Source organism: Suricata suricatta, chromosome 5 (genome assembly GCF_006229205.1).
Source record: "Suricata suricatta isolate VVHF042 chromosome 5, meerkat_22Aug2017_6uvM2_HiC, whole genome shotgun sequence".
Taxonomy (NCBI): domain Eukaryota; kingdom Metazoa; phylum Chordata; class Mammalia; order Carnivora; family Herpestidae; genus Suricata; species Suricata suricatta.
The window spans coordinates 102,701,113-102,727,860 of record NC_043704.1 but is presented as its reverse complement, the minus strand read 5'-3'; the positions used below and the strand labels follow the sequence as shown (position 1 = coordinate 102,727,860).

The following is a 26,748-nucleotide window of genomic DNA, read 5'->3' as shown; positions in this document are numbered from 1 at the left end:
CCCCAAATCTAGAGAGTTTTCACTATTATTTCTTCCAGTGAAGTTTCTGCCCCCTTTTCTGAGATCCCTATAACATGGATATTATATTTGATGCTGTTGCTGAGTTCCCTAAGTCTCTTCATTTACTATTTTTTTCTCCTTTTCACTTTGATTGCTTTCCATTACTCTGTCTTCAGGTCAGTGATCCTTCTGCTTCCTCTATTCTATTTATTCTCTCTTGTGTATTTTCAATTTCAGTTGTTGAGCTCTTCATCTTTGGTGCTTTTTTATAGGTTTTCTGTCTCTTTATTGAGGGTCTCAGTGAGATCCTCTCCTCTTTCACAAGTCCAGTTAGGATCTTTATGACCATTACTTTAAATTATCAGACATACTGTTTATCTCAGTTTTGTTTAGCTCTTTTGTGATTTTGTCCTGTTCTTTCACAGGGACATATTCCTGTGTCTCCTCATTTTGTCCAACTCTCTGTGTTTCTGTGTTAGAAAGTCAGCTACATCTTCTGCTCTTGAAAGTAGTGGCTTTATGAAGAAGAGGTCCTGTAGTTGTCCTGAAATGCAGTTTCCCTTGTTCACCAGAACTTGGCACGTCAGGGTTATTTTCTATGTGTGTTGCATGTACCCCACTGTTGTGGTGGAGCCGCATTTGCCTTCAGTCATGTGCAATGGCTCATTCTGCCTGTTAGTCAAGGTTTCTTCCCTGTGTTGTTAAGTGGGCCAGTCCAGGGCCACTTGAGTGGAGTCAGACAGGCATTTGCTAGAGATGCAGTAGCACCAAACTGCAAGATACTTTTCCCTGTTGTCCCTTGAGAAGCTTTCGTTATTGAGGCTCAGTCAGACTGGTGTGTGTGGTTATCTTCTCCTCTCCTCAGGACAGGTGGCGCTTTGGAGTAGTGCTGGCTCCTGTCTGTGCTGCTTGCACATTGCCAGGCTTGTGGCGCCCCTTTGGATAGGCTCTGGCCAAGAGCAACCTAGAGGGGGCAGGCAGGACTGCAGGAGAGTTGGGTGGAGAGGGGCGGAGGTTGGGCAAGCTCTTTGCAAGATAGGTGGAGAGTATTGGCACTGCACTTGTTCATGTAAATGTGCCTATATCTAGGCTGGGAGATAGAGGAGAAAATAGTGCCTGCCAGCTCTCTTGTTCCTAGAAAAGTTTACTTAATATACCTGCCTCTCCAGCACATGCTCTGAGGGATTAGTAAATTTCCTTCACATGTACTCTAGTCTTTCAAACTGTTGCTTCTATGCTCTGTCTCCATGGGACTTTTTGTTGTGCTTTCTCTTTAAGGGTTTCCTCTCAACCTCCCATCTGATTTGTAAAGTTCCAGGTGTGATATCACACTAATTGTAAGAACTCTCAAAATTAGTCCCCTCTAGTTTTCAAAGCCAAATGGAGAGTTGTCTTCTCCATGCCTCGGATTCTTGGTGTGAGGGTCTGTTTTTCTCCCTGTTTCATGCTCACAGCACCCCTATCATTCCTTTAGCCCCAACCACCTCTCCACCCCTCCTGCCCTCTTTAGTGTGGCCTCTTCTCTACATGTAGCTGTGGAGAGTGTTTCCTCATTTTCTGGGTTTCCACTGATAAGGGTGTTATCCAGTTGTAGCCTTGGGACAAAGTGAACTTAAGACCTTCTTACTCTGCCACCTTTCCTTAAAGTTGACTTTTAAGTATTCTACTTTAAGTTGGGAGGTGGATTCACAAGTGTTTATTAACATACTTAATAGTTCTGCGCATACATTTTCTATAATGCATGTAATAGCGGATCTAATTTTGTCTATATGGAACCTATTTTCCTAATCCTAGCTTTGACCCTGAATTAGATCTGTTCTGCAGCACCCTCTGTGCCTCACTCTGTAGTCCTAGGTAATAAATTGTAAACTAATTGTAGTTAAGAATAGTTTAGAAAGCACTGATTTTACTACAAGTTACTATATAGTTTTAGAAATGGCATTTTAGGATCTCTGATTTTTTTTTTCTACTTCTAGTTATGATCTACAGAAACGAATTGCTGAAATGGAAACTCAGAAGGAAAAGATTCATGAAGATACCAAAGAAATTAATGAGAAGAGCAATGTACTATCAAATGAAATGAAAGCTAAGAATAAAGCTGTAAAAGATGTAGAAAAGTAATAATCTTTTGGAAAGTACTAACGGTGTTGAGGTTGAGATCGTGTTTTGATGTGTGTGTGTGTGTGTGTGTATGTATACATACATATACATGCATACACACATATATAAACTTTCTGCCAGCACATAAATGTAATGCATTTGCCAGGGGTGCCTGGGTGGCTCAGTCAGTTAAGTGTTCCACTTCAGCTCAGGTCATCATCTCATGGTCTGTGAGTTCGAGCCCCACGTCATGCTCTGTGTTGACAGCTCAGAGCCTGGATCCTATTTCAGGTTCTATCTTGGTCTCTCTCTGCCCCTCCTCTCTCTCTCAAAAATAAATCAAAAAAACATTAAAATGGTCTCCTTTTTCAAATAAAAAATAAAAAACTTAATTGCCCTGCATCCAAGTGATCATTACAAATTTTGAGTGCCCAGCAGTGGTCTTAAAATAACATAAGATGCTGCCTCCTAGTGGCAGAACACAATAATACAGAAAAGTTTTTTAGCCCAGCAGATTAGTTGTCTTAAGAATAAACAGACCACACATCCAATTGAGGTAGAATTAGGTTATTCTACATAGATTTTATTTTTAAGTAATGTCGTGACCTTTCTGTATGTCAGTATTTGGTGACACCAATATCTTACCTATGTGATTTTTTTTAATCGTTTAAAATGAGTTTTACTTATGGTAAAATGTTTCTATATCTTGACTTTATAGTAACCAGGAAATGTAGTTATTTCCCATCCAGCTTAGAAAGGCAAAGCAACTCTCTTAATCACATCTGATGGGTCCCTCAGATTTAGTGGGAGGAGAGGGCCAGTTTGAAAATGGTTAGCTCTAGAATCATACCTTTTAAGAGCTTAGACACATTTACAGAGGCAGTGTCCCAAGCAGAGCATGTAGCATGACTTTGAAATAAATGAATATCTAAAATAGTGACTAATAATTCTCTTTCTTTGCTAGGAAACTGAATAAAATTACAAAATTTATTGAGGAAAACAAAGAAAAATTTACACAGCTAGATTTGGAAGATGTTCAAGTTAGAGAAAAATTAAAACATGCTTCAAGTAAAGCCAAGAAACTGGAGAAACAACTTCAAAAAGATAAAGAGAAGGTAGGTTTTGAAAGAATCTACATTTCATATAAATATAAGATCTAATTTTATTTTTCATGGATGTGCCCCTCCCTCGTTTTTTTAAGAAAATGCATTGGTATTCTGAATATTAAGTGTTTCAGGACTTATCTCTGATTGTCACTTTTTTTTTTTTCTCCAAAGGTAAATTTTGCATTCATTACCTTTGAATTTTAGAGTTTGTTTCTGTGGCATACATTGTTGGGAAAACACTTATCAAATGACCAACTCTTTTCTGTTATGTCTTTTTCTTGTGATGGTTTAAAGAGATGTTTTTGGTTATGTATTTTGAAATTTTAAAAATATTACCGGCCTCCTACAAAAATCAAGAAGAAAGTATCAGAATAGGAGTTCTCTCTTGGAAAGGAGGGAAGGGGAAACTCAAAAATCTAGAGGGTTGATTAGCTATTCTGAGATTTTAAAAATGAGGTTTGGACCAGAATGCATTACTTCCTAGGAGTCAGTCCCTAATGATCAGTTGGGAGTCTTTCAAACTATTTTCATAACTAACAGATATTAATAGATAGGACCTATAAGTCCTTTCCCCAAAAAATGGCTTTGTACCATATAATTACTTGGTAGTTTATTATAGGGCTCTGCTTTATGTTGTATTTTTCCAGATGCATTTGTTTAAAAAATACTTTCTGCTCAATATGTGAATAAACCTTGTGTGAATCAGTGTTTAAGGGTCATCATTTTGGGAAATGTTGAACTCTTGTTACTAGATAATTCAAATAAACCAATATGGATTTGAGAGTAATGTTTAAATTGGATAGTCTAAGCCAACTAACTTTTATAGAGGTATTAATCTTCAGACATCAAATGTCAGTAAGTGGTTATTACCAAAAGGTATTAATGGAATAAGGCTATTAGTCCTACATGATGACTCTGGAAGGGTAACGTTGCAAAAGATTTTAGGATTGCAGGGAGACCAGGGGGTATAAAAGTAATTTATGGTAAATTGCAGTATACCATGAAGGACAGTTTAGGAAATTTCAGAAGGAAGAAAGACCTGATGGCCAGTAAGAGAGAATTCCATTCCATAACAAATGAAGAATTCATAGAATTAACTTTACTGTTAAATTAAGAGCACAGAAGTTGCAGTAAATGGTTAAGAAAGTGTTTGCTAAAAGCTCATTCAAGTCAAATTATGAAGGAAACCACAAAAGACTTAGAGGATACTGAGAAATGCTTTTGAATAAGCCAAATACTGATGATACTGGATAGCCTAAAGGCACATGCTCCTCCAAGTTTAATTTGTTTTACAATCATAGGTTGAAGAATTTAAAAGTGTACCTGCCAAGAGTGAGAAGATCATAACTGAGACAACAACTCGAAATAGTGCCCTTGAGAAGGAAAAAGAGAAAGAGGAAGAAAAATTGAAAGAAGTTATGGATAGCCTTAAACAGGAAACACAAGGGCTTCAGAAAGAAAAAGAAGTAAGATTGTTTATCAGTCAGTGTTTATTTAGGTGACTTTTTTAATTTGAGGAATGTTTTTGTGTAATAATAGTAAAAACTGAACAAAAAATACTGGACTTCTAATATCTAACATTCCTAAAAATAGCTTGGGCTCTTCCCTTTTTGTTTTCTACTTTCCCGTCTTAAAAAAGTTAAGTGAGAATTTATGGTGGAGGCAGGAAATGCCCCTATTTGATTCCGTCAAATAGTTTTTTGTCTTCTCTTAATTAGTTCACACCTGTAAAAACATGGAACCACACTAACCACAGGTTGATAAGTACCTTTCTTTTCTCCTGTAGCATTTGTATATTAGTCTATGGCTCTTGAGTCAGTTCTTGGTTGAAAGCCTACATCAGTCATTATATCTCTGATCTTGTGTGGGTTGTTAATGTCTCCAAGTCCTCTTTATCATAATAGAAGAAAATATTACCTATGTTGTGAATCTGTTTTAAAATAAAATCTACAGGGGCGCCTGGATGGCTCAGTTGGTTAAGCATCCAGCTTCAGCTCAGGTCATCTCATGGTTCGTGGGTTTGAGCCCCGTGTCAGGCTCTGTGCTGACAGCTAGCTCAGAGCCTGGAGCCTACTTCATATTCTGTGTCTCCCTCTCTCCCTGACCCTCCCCTGCTCATGCTGGCTGGCTGGCTGGCTGTCTCTCTCTCTCTCTCTCTCTCTCTCTCTCAAAAATAAACATTAAAATTTTTTTTAATTAAATCTACATACTCTTACATAAAGTGCCTAGAAAGAAATTAATGTTACCTATTTTAGCACTTCATTAGTAAAACAAGAGTGTGAGGTTGTCCTATTGATATGTCTTATCAATTAAATGAGTATAAAGCATGAAACTTAGCTGTCTTTGTTTATATTTACAGGCTTTTTGACAAAACTGAGTATGTTGAGTAGAAATTGTAAAAGGGGCACCTGGGCGGCTAGTTGGTTATGACTGACTCTTGATTTGGGCTCTGGTTGTGGTCTCACGGTTTGTGAGTTCAAGCCCCACATTGGGCTGTCCACTGATGGTGGAGCTGGCTTGGGATTCTCACTCTTCCTTTCTCTCTGACCTTCTCGTAAGTTCTCTATCAAATAGACATTTTTTAAAAGAGAAATTGTAATAGATAATAGTAATGAGCTGATTAATGTTCTATAAGTTATGTGTAAAACTAAAATACATAAGTTACAGACACATATACAAACTGTTATGTGTTAGTTATACTTCAGTAAAGTTGTTGGGTTTTGTGTTTTTAAGTTACAGATTTAATAGATTCTGTTTTGAAATAGGGACGTGTTCCTACTGTACTGTACTACAGAACTTTTATAAGTAAGATGCCCAAGTGATAAAATGGCAATAAATAATGCAGTAGCTTTCATGATAGTGTATATGGATACAGATTTTCACATTTGCTCATCTAATATAGAGTACTTCTGTGTGTCTTGGCACTCTGTATTAATGACAAGGCCAGGACCCCCAACCAAGTGTCTTCATTCCTCAATATAGTAGCTAAAAACAGAGGTTCTGCCACTTAAGAGTGATTATATAACTTTGAGCAAGTTATTTAAACTCTTAACATGTTTCCTCAAAATGAGCGTTATTGTGGTATGTACCTCATGAGATAATTATGTTAAAGAACTCATAACATTCCGAATAGGCCTGGAACATAGTGAGCTGTGTGTGTGCATTCTTATATGTGTGAGTGTTTATGATTCTTACTATCAGACATTTAAACAGATTATCTGATGACTGCACATAAACCCATGGTCCTGGGCCTATTCCCTTATGTGCAAAGCAAAAGGATTAAGCTTTTGTAAGTGCTTCTCTTATGCCATTCTATTTAATAAATAGATCCTTTCTACATAGCCAGTTATGGTAGCCCCAAATTTCTGCTCACTTGTCAAATAAAAACTAGTTTTGAGTCTTACCTGGCCTTACATCTAAAATAAACAAAGGTTCATAGGGTGGGTGGGCGGCTCGGTCAGTTGAGTGTCTGACTCTAAATTTCCTCTCAGGTCATGATGTCATGGTTTGTGAGATCAAGCCCTTGTGGCTCCATGCTGACAGTGCAAAGTCTGCTTGGAATTCTCTCTCTCTCTCTCTCTCTCTCTCTCCCCTTCTCTGTTCCTCCCCTCCTTTCTGTCGCTCAAAATAAATATATTAACTTTAAAAAATAAAATTTACAAAGATTCTCAATGTAAATATACTTGAGGAAACTTTCTGCTGAAAGTCTTTACACTTTGCCATTTCAGGTAAAGTACTGTGGAAGACCATGGATCTGGCGTTTACACTCATTTTTATTCTTTGAACCACTTCATTTTGTTGTTTTAATCTCCAAAAAGCATATTTACATCTACTTCATTAAGTGCTTGTGAAATCAGTTGGGAAGAGACTATATACAGTGAATAGTGGCAACTAGGCAAAAACTATTAATAAAACATTATGTTTCTAGAATCTTTAAAGTAGAATTCAAGATGTATGGTTTCCGTTTAAGCTTAGGTTTGAAAACCTGTATTTCAGATTTAATGGAGTCAATCATGTTTTAACAGAGTCGAGAGAAAGAACTTATGGGTTTCAGCAAATCAGTAAATGAAGCACGCTCAAAGATGGATGTAGCTCAGTCAGAACTTGATATCTATCTCAGTCGTCATAATACGGCAGTGTCTCAATTGACTAAGGCCAAGGAAGCTCTAACTGCAGCTTCTGAGACTCTGAAAGAGAGGAAAACTGCGATCAGAGATATAGAGGCAAAACTCCCTCATTCTGAACAGGAATTAAAAGAGGTAAATCATTGCTTCTGTATTTTCTCTGAATATTGTTTATCAATCCTAGTTTTCAGTTTATATGTTTATATTTATATATTTTTTAATCTAAACATCTGAACTGATATAAATGTGTAAGGATGAATATATAAACCAATTATCAGTATATTTTCTCTGGCTTTGAATTTATAGAAGTCATCAGGGAATTTCATGTTAGAATTTAAACGTAAACTTAAATTATATCCAATGACTACTTCTGTCTCGTTGGTGATTCAGTTTATTTTGGGGTTAAATTATATTTGTAACTTCAGCTTTTACTTTATATTCTGACTGGTAATAGAGGTAATAATTTAAAGCCAGGAGATGAAGGAGAATGTCAGAAAAAAATGGCTGGTCTAATTTAAGAGATTGAGAACCTGAGAGTTTGGGGGTTTAGGATTCCTCTTGTTGGCAGCATGACATTTTTGTATAACAATAGTACTATTCACCTACCATGTTCCTTTTCATTTCAAAGCAATTTTTCTTAAAGAAAATTATGTATATAGTAAATATATCTTTCATTATTTAGAATGCAAAGCACACTGTAACCATAGCCCTGCCCAGTCTCTTAAATTATGGGTCCTGTACCAAGGCCTGTTTTTGGTAAGTGCAGATCTTAGGACACACTTAAACCTATGTGGTGCCAAACTGAGATTTCCCCAACGCTAGCTCTCCTTGTTCTGTCAGTCAGTATCTGCTAGAACCATACTGCACTTAGGGCCCTTTGTTATTGTCCCAAATAATTTATATTCCTTTGAAATAGAAAACATCCATATTTACAAACATACACCCAGCAATTTGGAAGTTTAGTTCTGTTCAGGTGTTTATTACTGGACTTTCCTTCTTTTTTGAGATATAAGCAGTTCTGTGCTATGTCTGTCTGGGCATATGTTCTGGGATTCATTTCTTTTTTTTCACTTTTAGAAAGAAAAAGAACTTCAAAAACTTACACAAGAAGAACTAAAATTAAAAAGTTTGGTTCGTGATCTTTTCCAAAAAGTTGAGGAAGCAAAGAGTTCTGTAGCAATGAATCGAAGTAGGGGGAAAGTCCTTGATGCAATAATTCAAGAAAAAAAATCTGGCAGGATTCCTGGAATATATGGAAGATTGGTAAAGTAGATTTATTTGGAAATGGCTATATATTTTTAAGATATATAAATAATTTTCTTCCTTTGACTATAATACTGAGTTGCTATAACATTCATTTTTATCTTAAAAGACGTTTTTGCTCTTAATACTCAGACATAAAATTCTTTGTGGTATGGATTATCTCATATTAAAAGTTTTTTAGTTTTAGATACCTATCATTTAGTACTAAGGGAAAAACAACTAGCAATGATAAGGAAATTTAACAAAACCATTTTATTCTTTTTTTAAAAAATAATTTGATAAATTCTGGATTTTATACCGTTATACTGAAGACTGTGGCTAGAATTTAGGGAAGGGAGCTGTAGCCATCACTAGAGAGTGGCCAGAAGGAAATGAAAATATTTCAACCCCCTTCATCTCCTGCCCTTCCATCCCTACCTGTTACTTCACATTCTCTAAAGCTTAGAGAACCAAGGAGCCAATTAGTACAGTCCCTGAGTTAGCCTTCCAGAGAAAGAAGCAGAAAAGAGAAAGGTCTGTAAGGGCAAATGAAAATTACCCAGAAGATTTGCCTCTGTGTCTTCAAACCATGTGACTTGGGAGATAACAATTTGAGTCTATTCTTGTGCTTTCAAAGAAAAAGCTAGTCCGTATTAAAGCTGTTTCATATGACTAATTAATAGGTTGATAAGCAGGCAAATATATTTCACGGGGACTTGCATAATCTTAGCTGGCTTTCAATAATTCAAAATTGTATAATTTTGTTTGTTTATTTTAAGAAAGAAGGTGCACACAAGCTGTGGAGAGTCAGAGAGGGAGAAAATCCCAAGCAAGCTTCATGCTCAGCATGGAGCCTAGCACGGGGTTTGATCACCTCATTGCAAGATCACAACCTGAGCTGGCTGCCTCAGCCCAGTGCTTGAGCAACCCAGGCACTCCAATTTACTTGTTTGTTTACTTAATTTTTAGAGAGCAAGGTGGGGAGGTATCCTAAACAGGCTTCACACAGAGCGTGGAGCCCAATGCAGAGCTTAATCCCACCCCCAGGATCCTGACCTGAGCCACGACCAACTAGGATGCTAAGCAGACTGAGACACCCAGGAGCCCCCAAATTTCATTGTTTTAGGAAGTTATTTTGCTTATTCCATAGTACTTTTAAGATTGACCAATTTGAAACTCTTTACATTATACGTTTTCATTTTCATGCAGCAGTTCATTTTGTGCTCTCATTAAAAATTCAAATTCTGCAGATCTTTATTTTAAAGGTACATTAAAAACTAGTAGTGATTGTCTTTGTAAAAAGGGAAGGTTGAGTGAGAGGAACATATATTTTTCATTGTGTACCCTTTTTGTTTTTAAAAACCATGTGTAAGTATAGTTTATCATGTAAAAGTAACTTGAAAAATATGTAGGAATTGTAATGAAATGATCCTGTCCTTAATTACTGATTGTGCAATGATTTTTCCCCCTGCCTCTTATTGTTTAGGGGGACTTAGGAGCAATTGATGAAAAATATGATGTTGCTATTTCATCCTGTTGTCATGCATTAGACTACATTGTTGTTGATTCTATTGATACAGCTCAAGAATGTGTGAACTTCCTTAAAAGACAAAATATCGGAGTTGCAACCTTTATAGGTTTGGATAAGGTTTGTATTCATATTAAGCTACCTCTAATTTTAAAGTACTAAATTGTTTTTTGGTTTTGATTTCTAGCTTTTTTCTTTATAGTTATTTAGTGAACACCTGGTAGGTTTTGAGGATTATTTTAGGCTGTGGGGTTATATGCTTGTAGAAAAAAAACTTACACCTAAAGGAATATACCTTCTGATATTAGAGTGACTGATAGCTTGCGTTTCTAACTTCCACCATCAATAACTACTTTTAATAAAGCTAAAACCTCAGGGCGCCTGGGTGGCTCAGTCGGTTGAGCATCCAGCTTCGGCTCAGGTCATGATCTCATGGTTCATGGGTTCAAACCCCGCATAAGGCTCTCTGTGCTGACAGCTCAGAGCCCAGAGTCTGCTCCCGATTGTGTGTCTCCTTTTCTCTCTCTGCCCCTCCCCTGCTCATGCTGTCTGTCTGTCTCAAAAATAAAACATGAAAGAAAATTTAAAAAATAAAAATAAAACCTTTACAGAGATGGAATTCACTTACCATAAAATTCACTATTTTAAAGTGTAAAGTTCAGGGGGTTTAGTATATTTTTATAAGATTGTTAAACTATGACCACTAATTTCAGGATATTTTTATCACCTCAAAAAAGAAATCTCATATTCATTCACAGTCACTACCTATCTCCTGCCACCTGCGATTTATAATCTACTTTTTTATTTACCTGTTCAGAGTATTTTGTATAAATGGAATCCTACAATATGTAGGTTTTTGTATATGTCTTCTTACGTTTTCAAAGTTTATCCATCTTGTAGCGTGTATCAGCAGCTCATTCCTCTTTATTGCCAAACAGTGCCCCTTGTGTGGATATACCACATTTTGTTCATTCATTTGTATTGTTTCCATGTTTGGCTATTATGGGTAATTGCTGTTAGGAACATTCATATTCAAATTTTTGTGAATACCCATTTTTCAGCTCTCTTTGGTTAATATCTAGGAGAATTGCTAGGTTATCTATTAACTGTTTAACATTTTGAGGAACTGCCAAACTCTTTCCGAGAGTGGCTATGCAATGTCCAACCTGTAATGTATAAAGCTTCCAGGTTTTTTCCATCCACACCAACACTTGTTTGTACATCTTTTTGATTATAGCTATCCTAGTTGGGTATGTAGAGGTCTCTCCATTAAGTTTTCGATTTGCATTTCCTGATTACTAATGTTGAATATTTTTTCCTGTGATTATTGGGCATTTGTTTATCTTTGGAGAAATATTTATTGAAGTTCCTTGCCTATTAGTTCATTGCTTTATTTTTATTTGTCTTACTATTAATTTTAAGAGTTTTTTTATAGTACAGTGTAAAGTAAGACCTTACCTCTACTCTTACATGTAGATATCCAGTTGTTTCGGCACCATTTGTTGGAAAGACTAATTCTTTCCCCATTGAATTTTCTTGGCATCTTTGTCAAAGATCAACTGACCATAAATGTAAGGGTTTATTTCCGGGCTCTACATTTTTCTATATATCTATTCTTGCATTAGTACCACTGTCTTAATTACTATAGTTTTGTTGTAAGGTTTGAAATAAGTAGTTCTCTAATCATCATCATTTTTTTTTTAATGTTTATTTATTTTGAGAGAAAGTGTAAGCAGGGGAGGGGCAGAGAGAGGGGGAGAAAATAACAAGCAGGCTCTGCTCTGTCAGCAAAGAGCCTGATACAGGGCCAGTCTCACAAACCATGAGATCATGACCTGAGCTGAAATCAAGAGTTGGGTATTTAACCAACAGCCACCCAGCCACCCCTATTTTGTTCTTTTATATCAACATTGTTTTGGCTATTCTGAGTCCTAATTTCCATATAAATTTTAAGATTAGCTGGTCAGGGCAGCCTAGGTGGCACAGATAAGCATCTAACTCTTGATCTCTGCTCAGATCATGATCTCATGGTTCTTGAGATCAAGCTCCGCATTGGGCTGTACGCTGATGGTATGGAACATGTTTGGGATTCTCTCTCTCCTTCTGTCTTTTCCTCCCTGGGTTGTGCTCACTCTCTCTCAAATAAATAAACCTTAAAAATTTTTTAAAGAAAAAGGTTAGCTGGTCAGTTTTTGGGGACATTGTGGGGGAAGGCAACTGGGATTTGATGCAGGTTGAATTGAATCTATAGATCAGTTTGGGTAGTTATTGCCATCTTAACAATTTTAAACTTTAACAGTCCAGGAACTAGGGATGTCTTCCATTTATTTAGGTCTAAATTCATACTATAATACTTCAAAGCTTTTTGTGTATAGGTCTTAATGTTTTATTGTTGTTGAATTTATTTCTACATTTTTTGGGGGCTTTCTGTCTTGTTTAATATATTAAAATGGAATTTTTTAATCTCACTTTTAAGCTATTCATTACTAGTGTATAGAAATAGTTAATTTTTATATATTGATCTTGTATCCTATCACTTTGCTGAATTCATGTTAGGTTTAATAGTTATGTGTGTGTGCATTCATTCCCTAGGATTTTGTATATATATATAAGATCATGTCATCTGTGAATAGAATTTTACAGTTACTTTTTAAATAACAGTAAAATATGCAGATATTCAAAACCTTGTATACATGTTCTTACATGTTATATATGTATTTTATGTAAGTAATACCTGAAAGAAATGATACATTGTTTTACTTTTTTTTTCCCTTTTTTTAAATTTTAGATGACAGTATGGGCAAATAAAATGACTAAAATTCAAACTCCTGAAAATACTCCTCGGTTATTTGATTTAGTAAAAGTAAAAGACGAGAAAATTCGCCAAGCTTTTTACTTTGCTTTACGGGATACCTTGGTTGCTGACAATTTAGACCAAGCCACAAGAGTAGCATATCAGAAAGATAGAAGATGGAGAGTGGTGACATTACAGGGGCAAATCATAGAACAGTCAGGTAATGAAGTCTTTTACCTGGGGCGCCTGGGTGGCTCAGTGAATTAAGCATCCAGCTTCATCTCAGGTCATCATCACGTGTTTTGGGAGCCCGTTTTGGGCTCTGTGGTGACAGCTCTGAGCTTGGAGCCTACTTAGGATTCTATGTCTGTCTCTCTCTCCACCCCTTCCCTGCTCTTGCTCTGCCTCTCAAAAATAAATAAACTTAATTTTTTTTACATCGAGTTTATTTAATCTTGTTTGGAGAGATCAATAAGTCTGACTGCTCTGTTTTATAGGTACAATGACTGGCGGTGGAAGCAGAGTAATGAAAGGAAGGATGGGTTCGTCAGTTGTTGTTGAAATCTCAGAAGAAGAGGTCAGCGTATATAAAATTAGAGTCAGACTTTTTTTAAAACTTACCAATGTGTAACATACATACTATAAAATTAATCCTTTTTAAGGAAAGTCCAATATAAAATTAACAGATTGGGTTTTGTATAAATGATCTATATATATATAAACTGGGATTTTAAACTGTAAAACCCTTTAAAGTTCTAAAAATAAAACATGTTAATTTAAAAAGTATGTGCTCAACATGTGTATCTTTCTAATAATTCATTTGGATCATATGGATATTTAATAATTTAGTCAATCATATGTTTTATATATAATTGATATAGTACATTATAAGCATGATATAGCAAAGATTTCGGGTATGCATTTCCAAATTTTCAAAGTATTTTACATGCCCACAAGTATGAGAACGTTAAGATATCTAGAAAAAAATTACTGTTTTGTTATCAGAACACTATACTTTTTCTTCCTTAAAAATATATACTGTACTTGGATACACTGGATACTGAACTTTTTCCAAAGAGATTTACCTTGATTCCTCCCCCCCATATTATGAAATAGTTTATATCCTTCCACTTAAAAATTTGAATGGTGTAGATAGTACAACACTTAAAATTATCTTTCCTTTTGATTCTGTGATACAGAAATTAGTTTGACCATCTCCTAAGCTTTAGGATTGGAAATTGGAACTGGGTTTTTGGTTTTGTTTCTAGTCTTTAAAATGAGAAGTTGGGGTTTTCTTCGTTCTTAAGATGGTTTGGCTATTAATCTGAAATGACTTTTGAAGAAAACTTATTTCATTGGTATTCTTTACAGGTAAATAGAATGGAATTACAGTTGCAGAAAGACTCTCAAAAAGCAGTACAAATCCAGGAACAGAAAGTACAACTGGAAGAAGCAGTAGTTAAGTTAAGGCATAATGAGCGAGAAATGAAGAATACACTAGAAAAGTTTACTGCAAGCATCCAGGTACTCTTTTATCAATATGAGCTAATACTGTTGGAATTCAGTAGCATTTGGCAGAAGCATTTTGTTGTTTGCTTACAATTTTAGAAAATAAGGGAGAAGAATGGTTCTCTAGGTGGAAAGCCTATTTCTTGATTTCATTTCCCTGAGTACTAATGGATAAATGCCCTGTTGGCAGTTTTCCTCCAGTCACAGCTATTCTTTGTTTCCATTTATACTTCTTGGAAATATGTCTTCCTTTAATATCTGTGTAATCCTTTATTTTCATTCTCTTATCAAAGTAGAATGTTTCTTAATTACAAAAAAGCAGTGCATACCCCAATATTTTAGAAAACAAAAAACAGTTTGCAGGAAATATCCAAAAGATGATTGCCCTTACTTTTTATGTATATTCTTCAACTTTTTAAGATAAATACCTAGTCTTTGTGTTTATGATAGATACAGATATGTGTGTAGATTTTTACTGAGTTGTGTTAATTTTTCTTAGTAAATTGTGGTTTTCTTTCTAAGCCAGTGTAAATTTACTTTGTTTACAGCTGCATTGCAGTGTGTTCTTTTTGTCAAAATTTGATAAATGCTTTTCTGTGTTACTATGAATACTGCTGTGTTTAAAATATCCTTCTTAGGGGCTCATGGCTGGCCCAGTCAGTGGATCATGTGACTCTTGATCTTAGGGTTGTGATTTCAAGCCCCACATTGGGTGTAGAGATTACTTAAAAGTAAAATCTTTAAATAAGTAAAATATCCTTGAGATGTATATGTTTATACATTCATCCAATTATTTCCTTCATTAGTTTCCTAAAATTATAGATATTACCCACTATGTGTACAGTGTTAGAGGCATTGCTATATAATGCCAAATTGTCTTCAGATAGATGGTTCCAATTAATTTACTTTTAGTAGCATATGTAAATAATTATTTTTCCAAGTCTTTGAACACTAGGTGGTCTTCAGTATGTTGAGTTTGCTACTCTGTACCATAAAATGGCATTTTAACTTGTATTTATGATGAATTACAAATTTCATGTGTTTATTGGCCATTTTCATATTTTATGTTAACTATTCATGTGTTCTGCCCTTTTTCTATTAGTATTTGTCTTGAAGATTTTAAGTGTCTTTTCTTTATTCACAGTGTTTAAGACAGATGTTATTGTTATAGTAAAAATATTGACCTGTAATGTTAAACCATTTCTGTAGCGTTTATCAGAGCAAGAAGAATATTTGAATGTCCAGCTTAAGGAACTTGAAGCTAATGTACTTGCTACGGCCCCTGACAAAAAAAAACAGAAATTGCTAGAAGAAAATGTTAGTGTTTTCAAAAAAGGTATGTGTTTAAGGGCACACACTTCCTTCTTCTTTCTTTGATATTTTCCAGAAATAGGTTTTTAATGTTCAAAATGTTTAAAATAGTTTGTAGAATAAAAATAGCAGTTACATACATATATGCAAGTCAGCTGCTCTATTTTATGGTTTCTTTTTTTTTTTTTTTTTTAATTTCTTTTTGAGAGAGAGCATGCACAAGTTAGGGAGGGGCAGAGGGAGGAGGAGAGAATCCCGGGCAGCTCCAGCCTGGAGCTCAACCCCACAAACCATGAGATCGTGACCTGAGCCAAAATCAAGAGTTGGAAGCTTAACCAACTGAGCCACCGGGCACCCCTCTATGATTTCATTCTTAAAAGATTATAAAGTAAGTACTATTAAGTACTTCATTTGACCAATAAGAAAACTTAGGGCACAGAATGGTTTATATAATTTGCCCAAAGTCATCATATATATATATCGTTTAGAGGAATTGATGACCAAGGCAATCTGATTCCAGAACCCAGTGCTCTTTTAATTCTATATTTTGTATACTTTGGCTCAGTCTTACCCTTCAGGATAGTTGTTATTTTATGGATTTAGGAAACAGAGTATCTGGGGAAGCTGAATCACTTTAAAGCACACAGGAAATAAGTGATATACACATGAAGAAAACAGTCTTTGAAAACTCAGAAAACATGTTTTCCTTCCAGAACTCTGTTTTATATGTCTAAATATGTAAGTGTTCTACCAATATCATAAAGCAAGAAAGGGAATTGATAGGCACATAGCCAAAATTGGCTTTGAAATTTAAATCCCCTGATCATGTATGTGAGCAGCCGTGCTTTTCTTTTCATGTTAGCTTCAGTCAAACATAGATGTGCATCTTCTTGCAGGAGGGGGGAATGCTAGGTTATAACAACAGACCCTGTCCTGGCTGATTAGTATTTTAGCTAGTGACTTCAGCAGACAGCCTTTTGTCACATCCTCAAGAAAGACCTCTGTAACAGCTCAGTTTGTGAGCCCAAAGGGCACATACTGCTTGTCCAGCCAAAGAACTAGTTGGGGCTTGGGGCGCCTGGATGGCTCAGTCAGTTAAGCTGAGCATCTGACCTCGCTCAGGTCATGATCTCACAATATGTGAGTTCCAGCCCCACATAGCCCAGATCCTGCATCAGATCCTCTGTCTTCTTCTCTGTCTGCCTCTCTCAAACATAAACATTAAGTGGAAAAAGAACTAGTTGGGGTAGACTTGTGGGAATTATTCAAATGCTTCAAAAATTAGAGTTTTTTCCAAAAGACAGAGAGAGAAAAAAATATTTAGATAGGTCTGCTTTGCACATTGAATATTCACCAGTACTCTACTTTTATTTTGGTTATGTTTACTTTTTTTTCCCAGATCGTTTAAGTTTATTAATTTTGAGAGAGAGGTGACGAGGGTCAGAGAGAGAGAGTTGCAAGCAGGCCCCGCACTGCTGGTGCAGAGCCTAACACAGGGCTCAAACTCATAAATCCCAAGATCATGACCAAAGTGAAACTAAGTGTCAGACGCTCAACTGACTGAACCACACAGGCACCCCTATCTGCATTTTTAATATTAAGACATTCACTCAGATGGCATCTGCTACTGGCCATGGCCATGTTTGTTTAAATGCTGGTGATTGAGCTGTGAACAAAATGAAGTTCCTCTTTTTAAGGATCTCACACTTCAGATTAGGAAGCTAAACAAATACATTGCATTTTGTATTCGGTGGTACCAAATGATAATAAAATCAGGATTCACAGGACAGGGTGGAGATGGGGAATCAGACACAGTGGTTAGATGGACCTCTGCTAGAGAGACGAGCAGAGACACAACAGAAGGATGAGTGCCATGTGATACTTGGGAGAAGAGCATTCTAAGATCATACAGGTATAAAGGCCCTGAAGCAGGAGTATGCTAGGAGTCCTCAGGAACACCAGAAGCCAAAGTGGCCAACAAAAAAAATCCAGATAATGTAGGGCCTTCCAGGCCATGTCTCCAAGAGAAATAGCCACTGGAGAGTGATATACAGGGTAAGTGGCCTGATCTGACAGGTTTTCATTTTTCTTGAATTTATTTTGGATCTGTATTTTGTTCTTGCAGACACATTGGTTTAACCCCATGCTTCTCTTTTTCCACACATTATTTGTTGTGACTGAACCTAATTGTCAGATGAGTAGACAAAAATGTATATGTGTCATCTGTAGCAGCATTTTCAGAGATTGCCAGAATCTGTATTATTTAAAAGGAAGACTTTATTAGGTGCCCTATATATGTAGCTCCTCTCATGGAAATACTGGCTGTTATCAGTAGACTAACACTATTGGCTAATATCAATAGTATTAATATCTTCTGTGAAGTACTTATTTCTGCAAGTATATCTTTAAAATTAAAAACTTCATTCTAGAATTTAAAATTAAAAAATTTTTAGAATACCAGTTTATAGAGAATTCGGGGTGGGGTTAAAGAATAAAGACTTCAAAATTACAGATTATATATGCCACACAGTTTTTCCTCCTACTACTAATAGACATGATGATACTATAGATATTAAAGAAGTGCATGGTAGATACTTAAAGAAGAAAATGTTCTGAAAGTTGGAATCTTTTCCAGGGGCATTCTGGCCACCCACTCCACCCCCACCTCCCAATATTAGTTGTGCCAGCCCCCATCCTAGCTGATGCTCTGACCCACAAGTGAGCAGAGCTCACAGGTACCCTAATGGCATTTTAACTTCAGAGGACATTGCCACTGTGAGCAAAATAATTTATTAAATAGAGTATCTTTGAGGATGGAACAGGATTACTAGTATTGGCAGTATAGAACTTTTAAATGTATACATTTAATATCCTTAGGCTAAAAGGGGGATAAAGAGGCCAGAAAAGAACATGAGTTCTTTTTCGTTTTAGGAGCCAAGTGGTGATTTCAGATATGTAAAAAATGAGTTTTGGGAATTGACCAGCATGGAGGGCAGAAAGAATTCTCTGATAATGTAGGACAAAAAGGAGAAATGGTAAATTCCAAGATTTGTAGAATTGTTGGAATTACAACCTACCTGACAGAAGAGACAAAGGAGAGGAAGCAGTCATTAAGTCCTCATCCAGTCCTGTTTTCAGCAAATCCTGTCTCCTGTGCCAAATGCCCATATTCCTGTGTAGGAGCTTTGTGGGACTCTCCATAAGTCAGCGTTTCTGTTAACTTTTCTAGACCTATGATAGCTTCAGCTCTTGATCTTTTGGCCACCTGTAATTCTTTCTATAATGTATGGGATTTGTGTGGTGTATCTGTGTTTTTAAGAGAGCATCATATTGTTACAGAATCACTGGAATGGCTAAAGGAAATTCTGTGTTAAACATTTAAGAATAATTTCTAGAGCTGTTCTACAGAAGCATCAAAGGAATTATACTACCTCTTCTACAATTGTAAAGTCATCTCTCAAATTGGGAAGAAGACATTGCAGCTACCAACAATAGGAGCACATTGCCCCTGTTCTAATTCATGCCATCAAACTCAGTGCTATTGCCTGACAGTATTCACAGAACTTTTGAATGGACACCAGAACTTCTAATCCCACCAAGAAAATGCAGATTTCTGTGATTCCTTGCCAGCAGAAACATGTCCAGTTCATCATGTATGCCTTCCAAATTATGTGAATTCTTTCAATTGAATGGACCCCAATTGTATCAGAAGCCTAGATATATCTTCCCTCCTCCACCTTGTTACAAAATGTGAGGAAGAACTTTAAGTTAGAATAAAATAACCACAGTTCTTTGTTTTCACAGACAAGTTAATAGGCACAGAGTCTGAGGGAAAAATCATGAGACCAGTTGTCAAGGAACTACAGGTTAAGAAAAAGTTGCAGAGATTTTTGGGAAATGCCTGAGGGCATGAAGCCATTAAATAAATAGGTTGTGTTTATGGCTCAGCCTGGTACTTTAACCATGTGTTGTTATAATACCATTTGTTCTGACATAGTGTATTGTAGTTTTTTTGAGGTTTACTTTCCCTAAATAAAATTCCTTCTGCATGCATCAGGTCAAGTCAGTGACTGAAGTTTACATCTAACAAGTGGTATGTGTGAACCAAAAAACAAATGGAGTTCTTTCTTTTTATTTCAGAATATGACAGTGTGGCTGAGAGAGCTGGTAAAGTAGAAGCTGAAGTTAAAAGATTACACAATATCATTGTGGAAATCAATAACCATAAGCTCAAGGCCCAACAAGATAAACTTGATAAAATAAACAAACAATTAGATGAGTGTGCTTCTGCTATTACTAAAGCTCAGGTCGCAATAAAGACTGCTGACAGGTAGAGTATGTGTACTACCTAACTTGTCATCTTGCTACCTCTCCTTTGGAAAAGTGGTTTATGTTTAAATTTAATGCTCTTCAAACATTTCCACCGTTAATATTTACTAAGCCTATCTGACATATTTTTACCTAACAGGACTTTAGTAAAGGGAAGCCTGTAAACATTTATGACCATTTGAGTGTGTGTTTTAAGTGGTAAATAGGTGTGCCTTGGCATGTAGAACTTCCCCGGTTATTGTGTGTACATAAAAATTAGACTTCTGTTTCTCTGACTTAGAGGAGTAGATGGTTAACTTAAATAGATCTAGAGCTTAGGAAAACAAGAGCTAAAAAGAAGACCTCTTAGCAAAATTGTCTTAGTAACTTTTTAATTTACTTGATTATTTTATTGTTCCAACTCAAAGTTATTAACCATTCATAGATCTTACTATTTATTTTAATTTTTTAAATGTTGAGAGAGACAGACTGAGTTGGGGAGGGGCAGAGAGGAAGATACAGAATCCAAAGCAGGTTCCAGGCTCTGAGCTGTCAGGACACTGCCTGATGCAGGGCCGAAACCCACAGACCAAGAGATCATGACCTGAGCCAAATTCAGACACTTCACTGACTGAGCCACTCAGGTGCCCCTCATAGATCTTATTAAATTAATTTTTAGAATATTGATTGGTGTTTATAAAGAATTAGAGCTAAATTTAAGTATACATAATGTTGAAATGTAAACAGCTGTTTCTTTTTATTAAAGTATAACTGATTGCATCATATTGATTGGTTCATTTATGTATTTGGTTCAGAGATAAAGTACTAATCACCATTTGTTTATGTTAAGAGCAGAAGTTTGCCTAAACACATTTGTCAAAGTAGAAGTAACTTTTTTAAGGGGAAAAATAGTCATTGTTGCCCTCCTTAGGAAACACATGTTGCCCTAATTGGGAGGTACTGTTTTATTTGAATGTATAACTTCCTGGGTGTAGAGATTGAAGAATCTCCAATCTGGCAAGAAAATGACAAAATAATAATTCAGTGGACAGCAGTTCTTCATGATCTAAGTTTCATCAATTTATACTGAGTTTAGTATACAACATCCCAGAAGCATATTCATGAGGATGGTTTTAGTAAATCCTAAATTTTAATGTCTGATAGGAAAATGTCTCATTAATGTCCTGATGTTTTTTTTGGTAAGTTCTCAGAAGCAAGATAAAGCACATGTTACTACTTTTAATATATCATTTTGCTTATTTAGAAATCTTAAAAAAGCACAAGACTCCGTCTTTCGCACAGAGAAAGAAATAAAAGATACTGAGAAAGAAGTAGATGATTTAACAGCAGAACTAAGAAGTCTTGAGGACAAAGCAGCAGAGGTCGTGAAGAATACAAATGATGCGGAGGTGAGACTTGAAGATGGGAGTGAATGGTGTTTGAAGCAATTTAAAGAGTTGGGTATGTGACATCTGCTTACGTAGTAAGCACACAATAGGTTTAGACTTTCATAGCTATATTTATATTTGTACAATAGAAATGAGTACTGTATTGTCACTTTTCTGTAAATAAACTTTTAAACTGCACGGGTCATAGGAAGAGATTGCTAACTTTATCTCTAATGTGAAAATACCTGTTTTTTCCATTTGGGAGGGTCCTATCTATAGTAGTTCTTCTTGGTTTTTAGGAATCCTTACCAGAAATCCAGAAAGAACATCGTAATCTACTTCAGGAACTAAAAATAATTCAAGAAAATGAACATGCACTTCAAAAAGATGCACTTAGTATTAAGTTGAAACTTGAACAAATAGATGGTCACATTGCTGAACATAATTCTAAAATAAAATATTGGCAAAAAGAGGTAAGATTGTTACCATTCAGTTAAATGTAACTTTTAAATATCCTTTATGAAAAAGTTTTGTATTTTTGAGATGTTATGATTCATAACTCCAAGAGATAATCACTAAAGTTTATAGGGGAATAATGAACAATGTATAGTAATTGTTATATACAGAAAAATCTGAATAATGGGTACATTACTCAAAATTTTCACCCCAGGGGTGATACAGAGATTTAACAGAAGGCTTCATGAACATTTTGGAACACTGGAACTATTTTTCTTGAAGTCCTTTGAAAAATAATTGCTACAGAAATTAGCCACAGTTCCTTGGAATATATTTAGTATATAGGTGAATTTGTCATATTGATTTGATGTTTTTTAAACAGACATCCCTAATGCTCATCTAAACTGAACTTTTAGATTTCAAAAATATCATTGCATCCCATAGAAGATAATCCTCTTGAAGAGATTGCAGTTCTGAGCCCACAGGATCTTGAAGCGATCAAGAATCCAGATTCTATAACAAATCAAATTGCCCTTTTAGAAGCCCAGTGTCATGAAATGAAACCAAACCTTGGTGCCATTGCAGAGTATAAAAAGAAGGTATGAATAAACTGTTGATGATTTAGTCCTATTCTTTTTAGTACTTAGCCCAAATTGTGAACTTTAATTTTATATAATTAGCAGCATTAACTCTCATATCAAATGAATAACTTTTGAATAGATCTTTTTTTCATGATATTCTTTTCATAGGAAGAATTATATTTACAGCGGGTAGCAGAATTGGACAAAATTACTTGTGAAAGAGATCATTTTAGACAGGCATATGAAGATCTTCGGAAACAAAGGCTTAATGAATTCATGGCAGGTTTTTATATAATAACAAATAAATTAAAGGAAAATTACCAAATGCTTACTTTGGGAGGTGACGCTGAACTAGAGCTTGTAGACAGCTTGGATCCTTTCTCTGAAGGAATCATGTTCAGGTTTGTAATTGTATTGAGTTTTGGATCCTCTTAACATCTCTGCATGTTCTCCAAACTCTCAGTATTTTTAAGGGTGGGATATGAAGGTTAGAGCTACCACTTGCTTATTTTATTTCGTGATAAATACTAGTTTGTTTACATACTAGAAGTTTATAGCATAAATTCTGAGCAAGCAGCAAATATTTAATTTTACACAGTATTTGTCTAGTTCTTTAATTTTTGAGCCGTTTTAGCATAACATCAGGATTTTAAAATTGCAAAGCCAAAAAAAATGTGCTGGAAATGGAATGATGGCAAGAAGTATTTACTGACTTGCTATTTAAATCATAAGATTTTGGTGCGTGTCCCTGTGTATTTATCCTCCAGTAACATTTTTTTTATAAAATAATCCCAAAAAAGTTTAGATTTGTGAAAAGCAAATTAGAGATCCCCAAGGAAGGTGGTAGAAGCCATTTATGGAAAACCCATCATGAAATCTTTACCTTTGCAACTAATTTGACTAATATTAGATTTTCTTAATTCAGTGTTCGACCACCTAAGAAAAGTTGGAAGAAGATCTTCAATCTTTCAGGAGGAGAGAAAACACTTAGTTCATTGGCTTTAGTATTTGCTCTTCACCACTACAAGCCCACTCCCCTATACTTCATGGACGAAATCGATGCGGCCCTTGATTTTAAAAATGTGTCCATTGTTGCATTTTATATATATGTAAGTAATCATTTAGAGGTTTTTGTTCTGGGAATTTTATTAGGTTCCCTAACAATACACATGGAACTCACTGACCGATTTCTTTTGAGCTCTTTCCCTGTACTTTAATTCCAAGTCCTGTGGGATCAGAGACCAGGTCCTTTTATGTGAACCAGGTACTTCCTTTTTAGACAGGTGAAACATAAATTGATAATGTAGAGTAGCAGAAATACAACTAGAATCTCTGGTCTCTAGCCTAGACATCTTCTCCACTAGAAGACTTCTAGGTAACCATGCTTCCAGCTCCTCTATCGTGTCATGAATTACCGTACAAGTAGAGTTGAGTTTATTGCCAAAAAATTTTTTTCAGGGAAGCAAAAACTTAGATGTATATACATGACTACTTGTTATTACTGAACACTTCTAACCTATTCTTTTTCTCTTTAGGAACAAACCAAAAATGCCCAGTTCATAATAATTTCTCTTCGAAATAATATGTTTGAGATCTCCGACAGACTCATTGGAATTTACAAGACCTACAATATAACAAAAAGTGTTGCAGTAAACCCAAAACAAATCGCCTCTAAAGGACTTTGTTGAACTTGTTTATACCCAGGATAGATTCAGCCTATTGTATTATTGAGATTTTCTCTTTGTAAAGGATTATAAATTAATATGGACCATAACTGATTTTTATGCTATTAGAAGACATGTTATAGTTTTAAGTCTAACAGTATTCTCTGTACCTGCTTCTTAGGCTGTAAGAATATGACAGCTTGGTAAGAGCAGCAGGCTATGGAGAAAATAAGATGCCTGCAGGATCAGGTGATTTGCCCTTAGTCCCAAGTTGTTGCCAGCGGAGTTCGTTGATGAGCAAAAAAGGTTCTGAACTCGATCACGTTAACCAGAAGGCAGCATGCCATGTGTGTGCATCTTTGACGTACACTGGAAAAGCCTACCAGCTACTTAACTGAATGAATTCTTAAGGTATTTAATTTACTAGACAATCACTATATAACACAAACACTGGGAACAGTTTGTTTTTTAAACCATTGTGAATTCTGCATGATGCTTTTCTAAAACTTGGATTTAAAACTTCCAAAAGGACCAGCAAATTGAGACCGTATCTGAACCTGAATAAGATAACTCATCAGTTGAAAAGAAATACCAACCACTATCATTGCTTCATAAAAAATATGTAAGGGTGAACAGCTTCCTTAGTGTAAATGGAAATTATGTGCTGTTTGCTTATTGAATTACCAGGGCTCGCCCTCCCCCCTTTCTTTTCTACACTGCGTTGGCTCAGTGTTACAGTGCTACTGAAAGTTGGCAAAAGTCTTTGTCCTGTTTGATTTTTAGATACTGATCCTAAGGAATTAAAACTAAAAGCTCTCTATTCAGCGACAATTGTTTAGATACTAAAAAGATCAACAAACATGGTCTGTATCATAACAGTCATTATAAATATGTGAATATATTAGCATGTACTTAAATAAAGCAAAATCTGAAACTCTAATGTGGTCATTTGTTTTAAATCAAGATTATATATAAGGGAAAAGTAAAACTATAATCGTGCGTTTTCAATAGCTAAGAGTAGTGGAGTATCACTGCCATAACCTATAAGAAAATTCCAAAGATAACACTCTTGAGTTTGAGCACCTTATTAAGCCATTCAGTGCAAGTAAAGTAGCAAAATAAGTTTATTAAAATATTTTGTTATACATAAAACTATATATACTTTAAATTTTACTATTTCATACTCCTGGTAAAAATTTCAAAACAGGAAGCCTGTATAATCAGTTATTCTCAACTGTGTTCATGAATACTACATAAAATTTATAGTTTTGTCTAAGAACTGGCAAGTTACAAAATGTCAAACCTAAAATGTTCATAGGTATATCCTTCAAATTTTAGTTATAAATGATTCTTAGACATAAATTAGAAGCCTTCATAAAAAGAATACTGGCTTAAAGTTTTGATAGCATGACAGCAAGAACTCCACACATACATGGGCTGGTTGTATGGCCTTGAGCAAATTATTCTGGATCTATAAAAAGTAGAATACCTATTCAGTAAGTGCTTGATGCATAAGAGCCAACAAATTTCAGTGCTTACTAATACATGTATTCAGAAAGTACATGGCATTTTTTGTTGTGACTAAAATTTATTACAGCTTCAGCCTAAAGTTATTAATGTTGTATTTAATACCTTAATAGATCTCTCCCCTCAATACTCTCCAAATGTTCTTTGCCCATGTGACTTGACTGTTAACTGGGCTAGATAATTCTGATTCTGATCATAAATTTAATACATCCAGCCATCTTTGTGTTAAGACTTAACTCTCAGTAGGGGGATCTGGGTGGTTCAGTCATGATCTCATAGCTAGGGAGTTCAAGCCCCATGTTGAGCTCTATACTGATAGCTAAGACCCTAGAGCCTTCTTATGCTCAGTCTCCAAAAAAAAAAAAAAATTAAAAAAATTTTAAATAGTATTTGAGCTATAGCCATATTAATTCATGATATTTTCTATGTAATCTAGGACCAGGAGCATTTCCTAAGTCTTTGAGCTAAGTAGGGCCACCCTAGGGAATGGATCCAAGAGCAACAGCCGATTTGGGATTTTTTTTTTGGAAAGCAAATAACTTTATACTTACGGTTCCATGGACAAAGCAAAAGTCTAAGCACAAGTCCAATCCCTGTTAATAAGGGGAACTAATAAAGAGATTTGACTTAATAGCTAAACAGACTCCCATTTAAACAAAATTCATGAAAAGATTAAATTATTGATACACTGATATTCACATAAACCATAGAAAACGTAAGACCATTTTTAAGACAAAGTTAACATGATGCAACCTAAATCTAAATGAGGATGGAATATATACTAGTCTAGTAACATTTTGAGTTTTTATCCAAAAATTGATTTGACTGGCAAGACTAAAGCACTAACCAAAAGTAAAATTTACACAAACCATAAAGACCATTATTTGAAAAAAATCACTGTTCCTAACACATTTCCAAAATCAATAGTTTGCTAGCAATGAATGTTGATAGACCTAATGCAATGTTTACCTAAAATACAATAAATACTGTATCATGGATGTTTGATCAAAAATACTCTTAATGTAGTAATCCGTCACCACTGATTGAATTAAAGCCTCTATTCAACATTCAAAGGCTTTGGGCTGTATCAAAATAAAGGTATATATGCAC

The 26,748-nt window shown here is 35.4% G+C and overlaps 1 protein-coding gene across 2 annotated transcripts in view; it reads left to right on the top strand.

Moving 5' to 3' along the window:
• Positions 1 to 25,051, top strand: part of SMC4 (structural maintenance of chromosomes 4) — a 42,780-nt gene extending 17,729 nt beyond the window's left edge. Inside the window, exons 8-24 of one of the 2 annotated variants that reach the window (XM_029939963.1) lie at positions 1,977 to 2,117; positions 3,065 to 3,215; positions 4,508 to 4,672; positions 7,232 to 7,465; positions 8,408 to 8,593; positions 10,059 to 10,220; positions 12,889 to 13,114; positions 13,392 to 13,471; positions 14,266 to 14,418; positions 15,613 to 15,739; positions 19,855 to 20,044; positions 21,287 to 21,431; positions 21,710 to 21,883; positions 22,283 to 22,465; positions 22,616 to 22,848; positions 23,373 to 23,556; positions 23,983 to 25,051. In XM_029939963.1, coding sequence (XP_029795823.1) covers positions 1,977 to 2,117; positions 3,065 to 3,215; positions 4,508 to 4,672; positions 7,232 to 7,465; positions 8,408 to 8,593; positions 10,059 to 10,220; positions 12,889 to 13,114; positions 13,392 to 13,471; positions 14,266 to 14,418; positions 15,613 to 15,739; positions 19,855 to 20,044; positions 21,287 to 21,431; positions 21,710 to 21,883; positions 22,283 to 22,465; positions 22,616 to 22,848; positions 23,373 to 23,556; positions 23,983 to 24,135 — 2,887 coding nt within the window. In that variant the 3' untranslated portion in view covers positions 24,136 to 25,051. Of the gene's footprint in view, positions 1 to 1,976; positions 2,118 to 3,064; positions 3,216 to 4,507; positions 4,673 to 7,231; positions 7,466 to 8,407; positions 8,594 to 10,058; positions 10,221 to 12,888; positions 13,115 to 13,391; positions 13,472 to 14,265; positions 14,419 to 15,612; positions 15,740 to 19,854; positions 20,045 to 21,286; positions 21,432 to 21,709; positions 21,884 to 22,282; positions 22,466 to 22,615; positions 22,849 to 23,372; positions 23,557 to 23,982 lie in introns of those variants that run through there. The other variant, XM_029939965.1, reaches the window with a different exon arrangement.
• Positions 25,052 to 26,748: the final 1,697 nt, after the last annotated feature.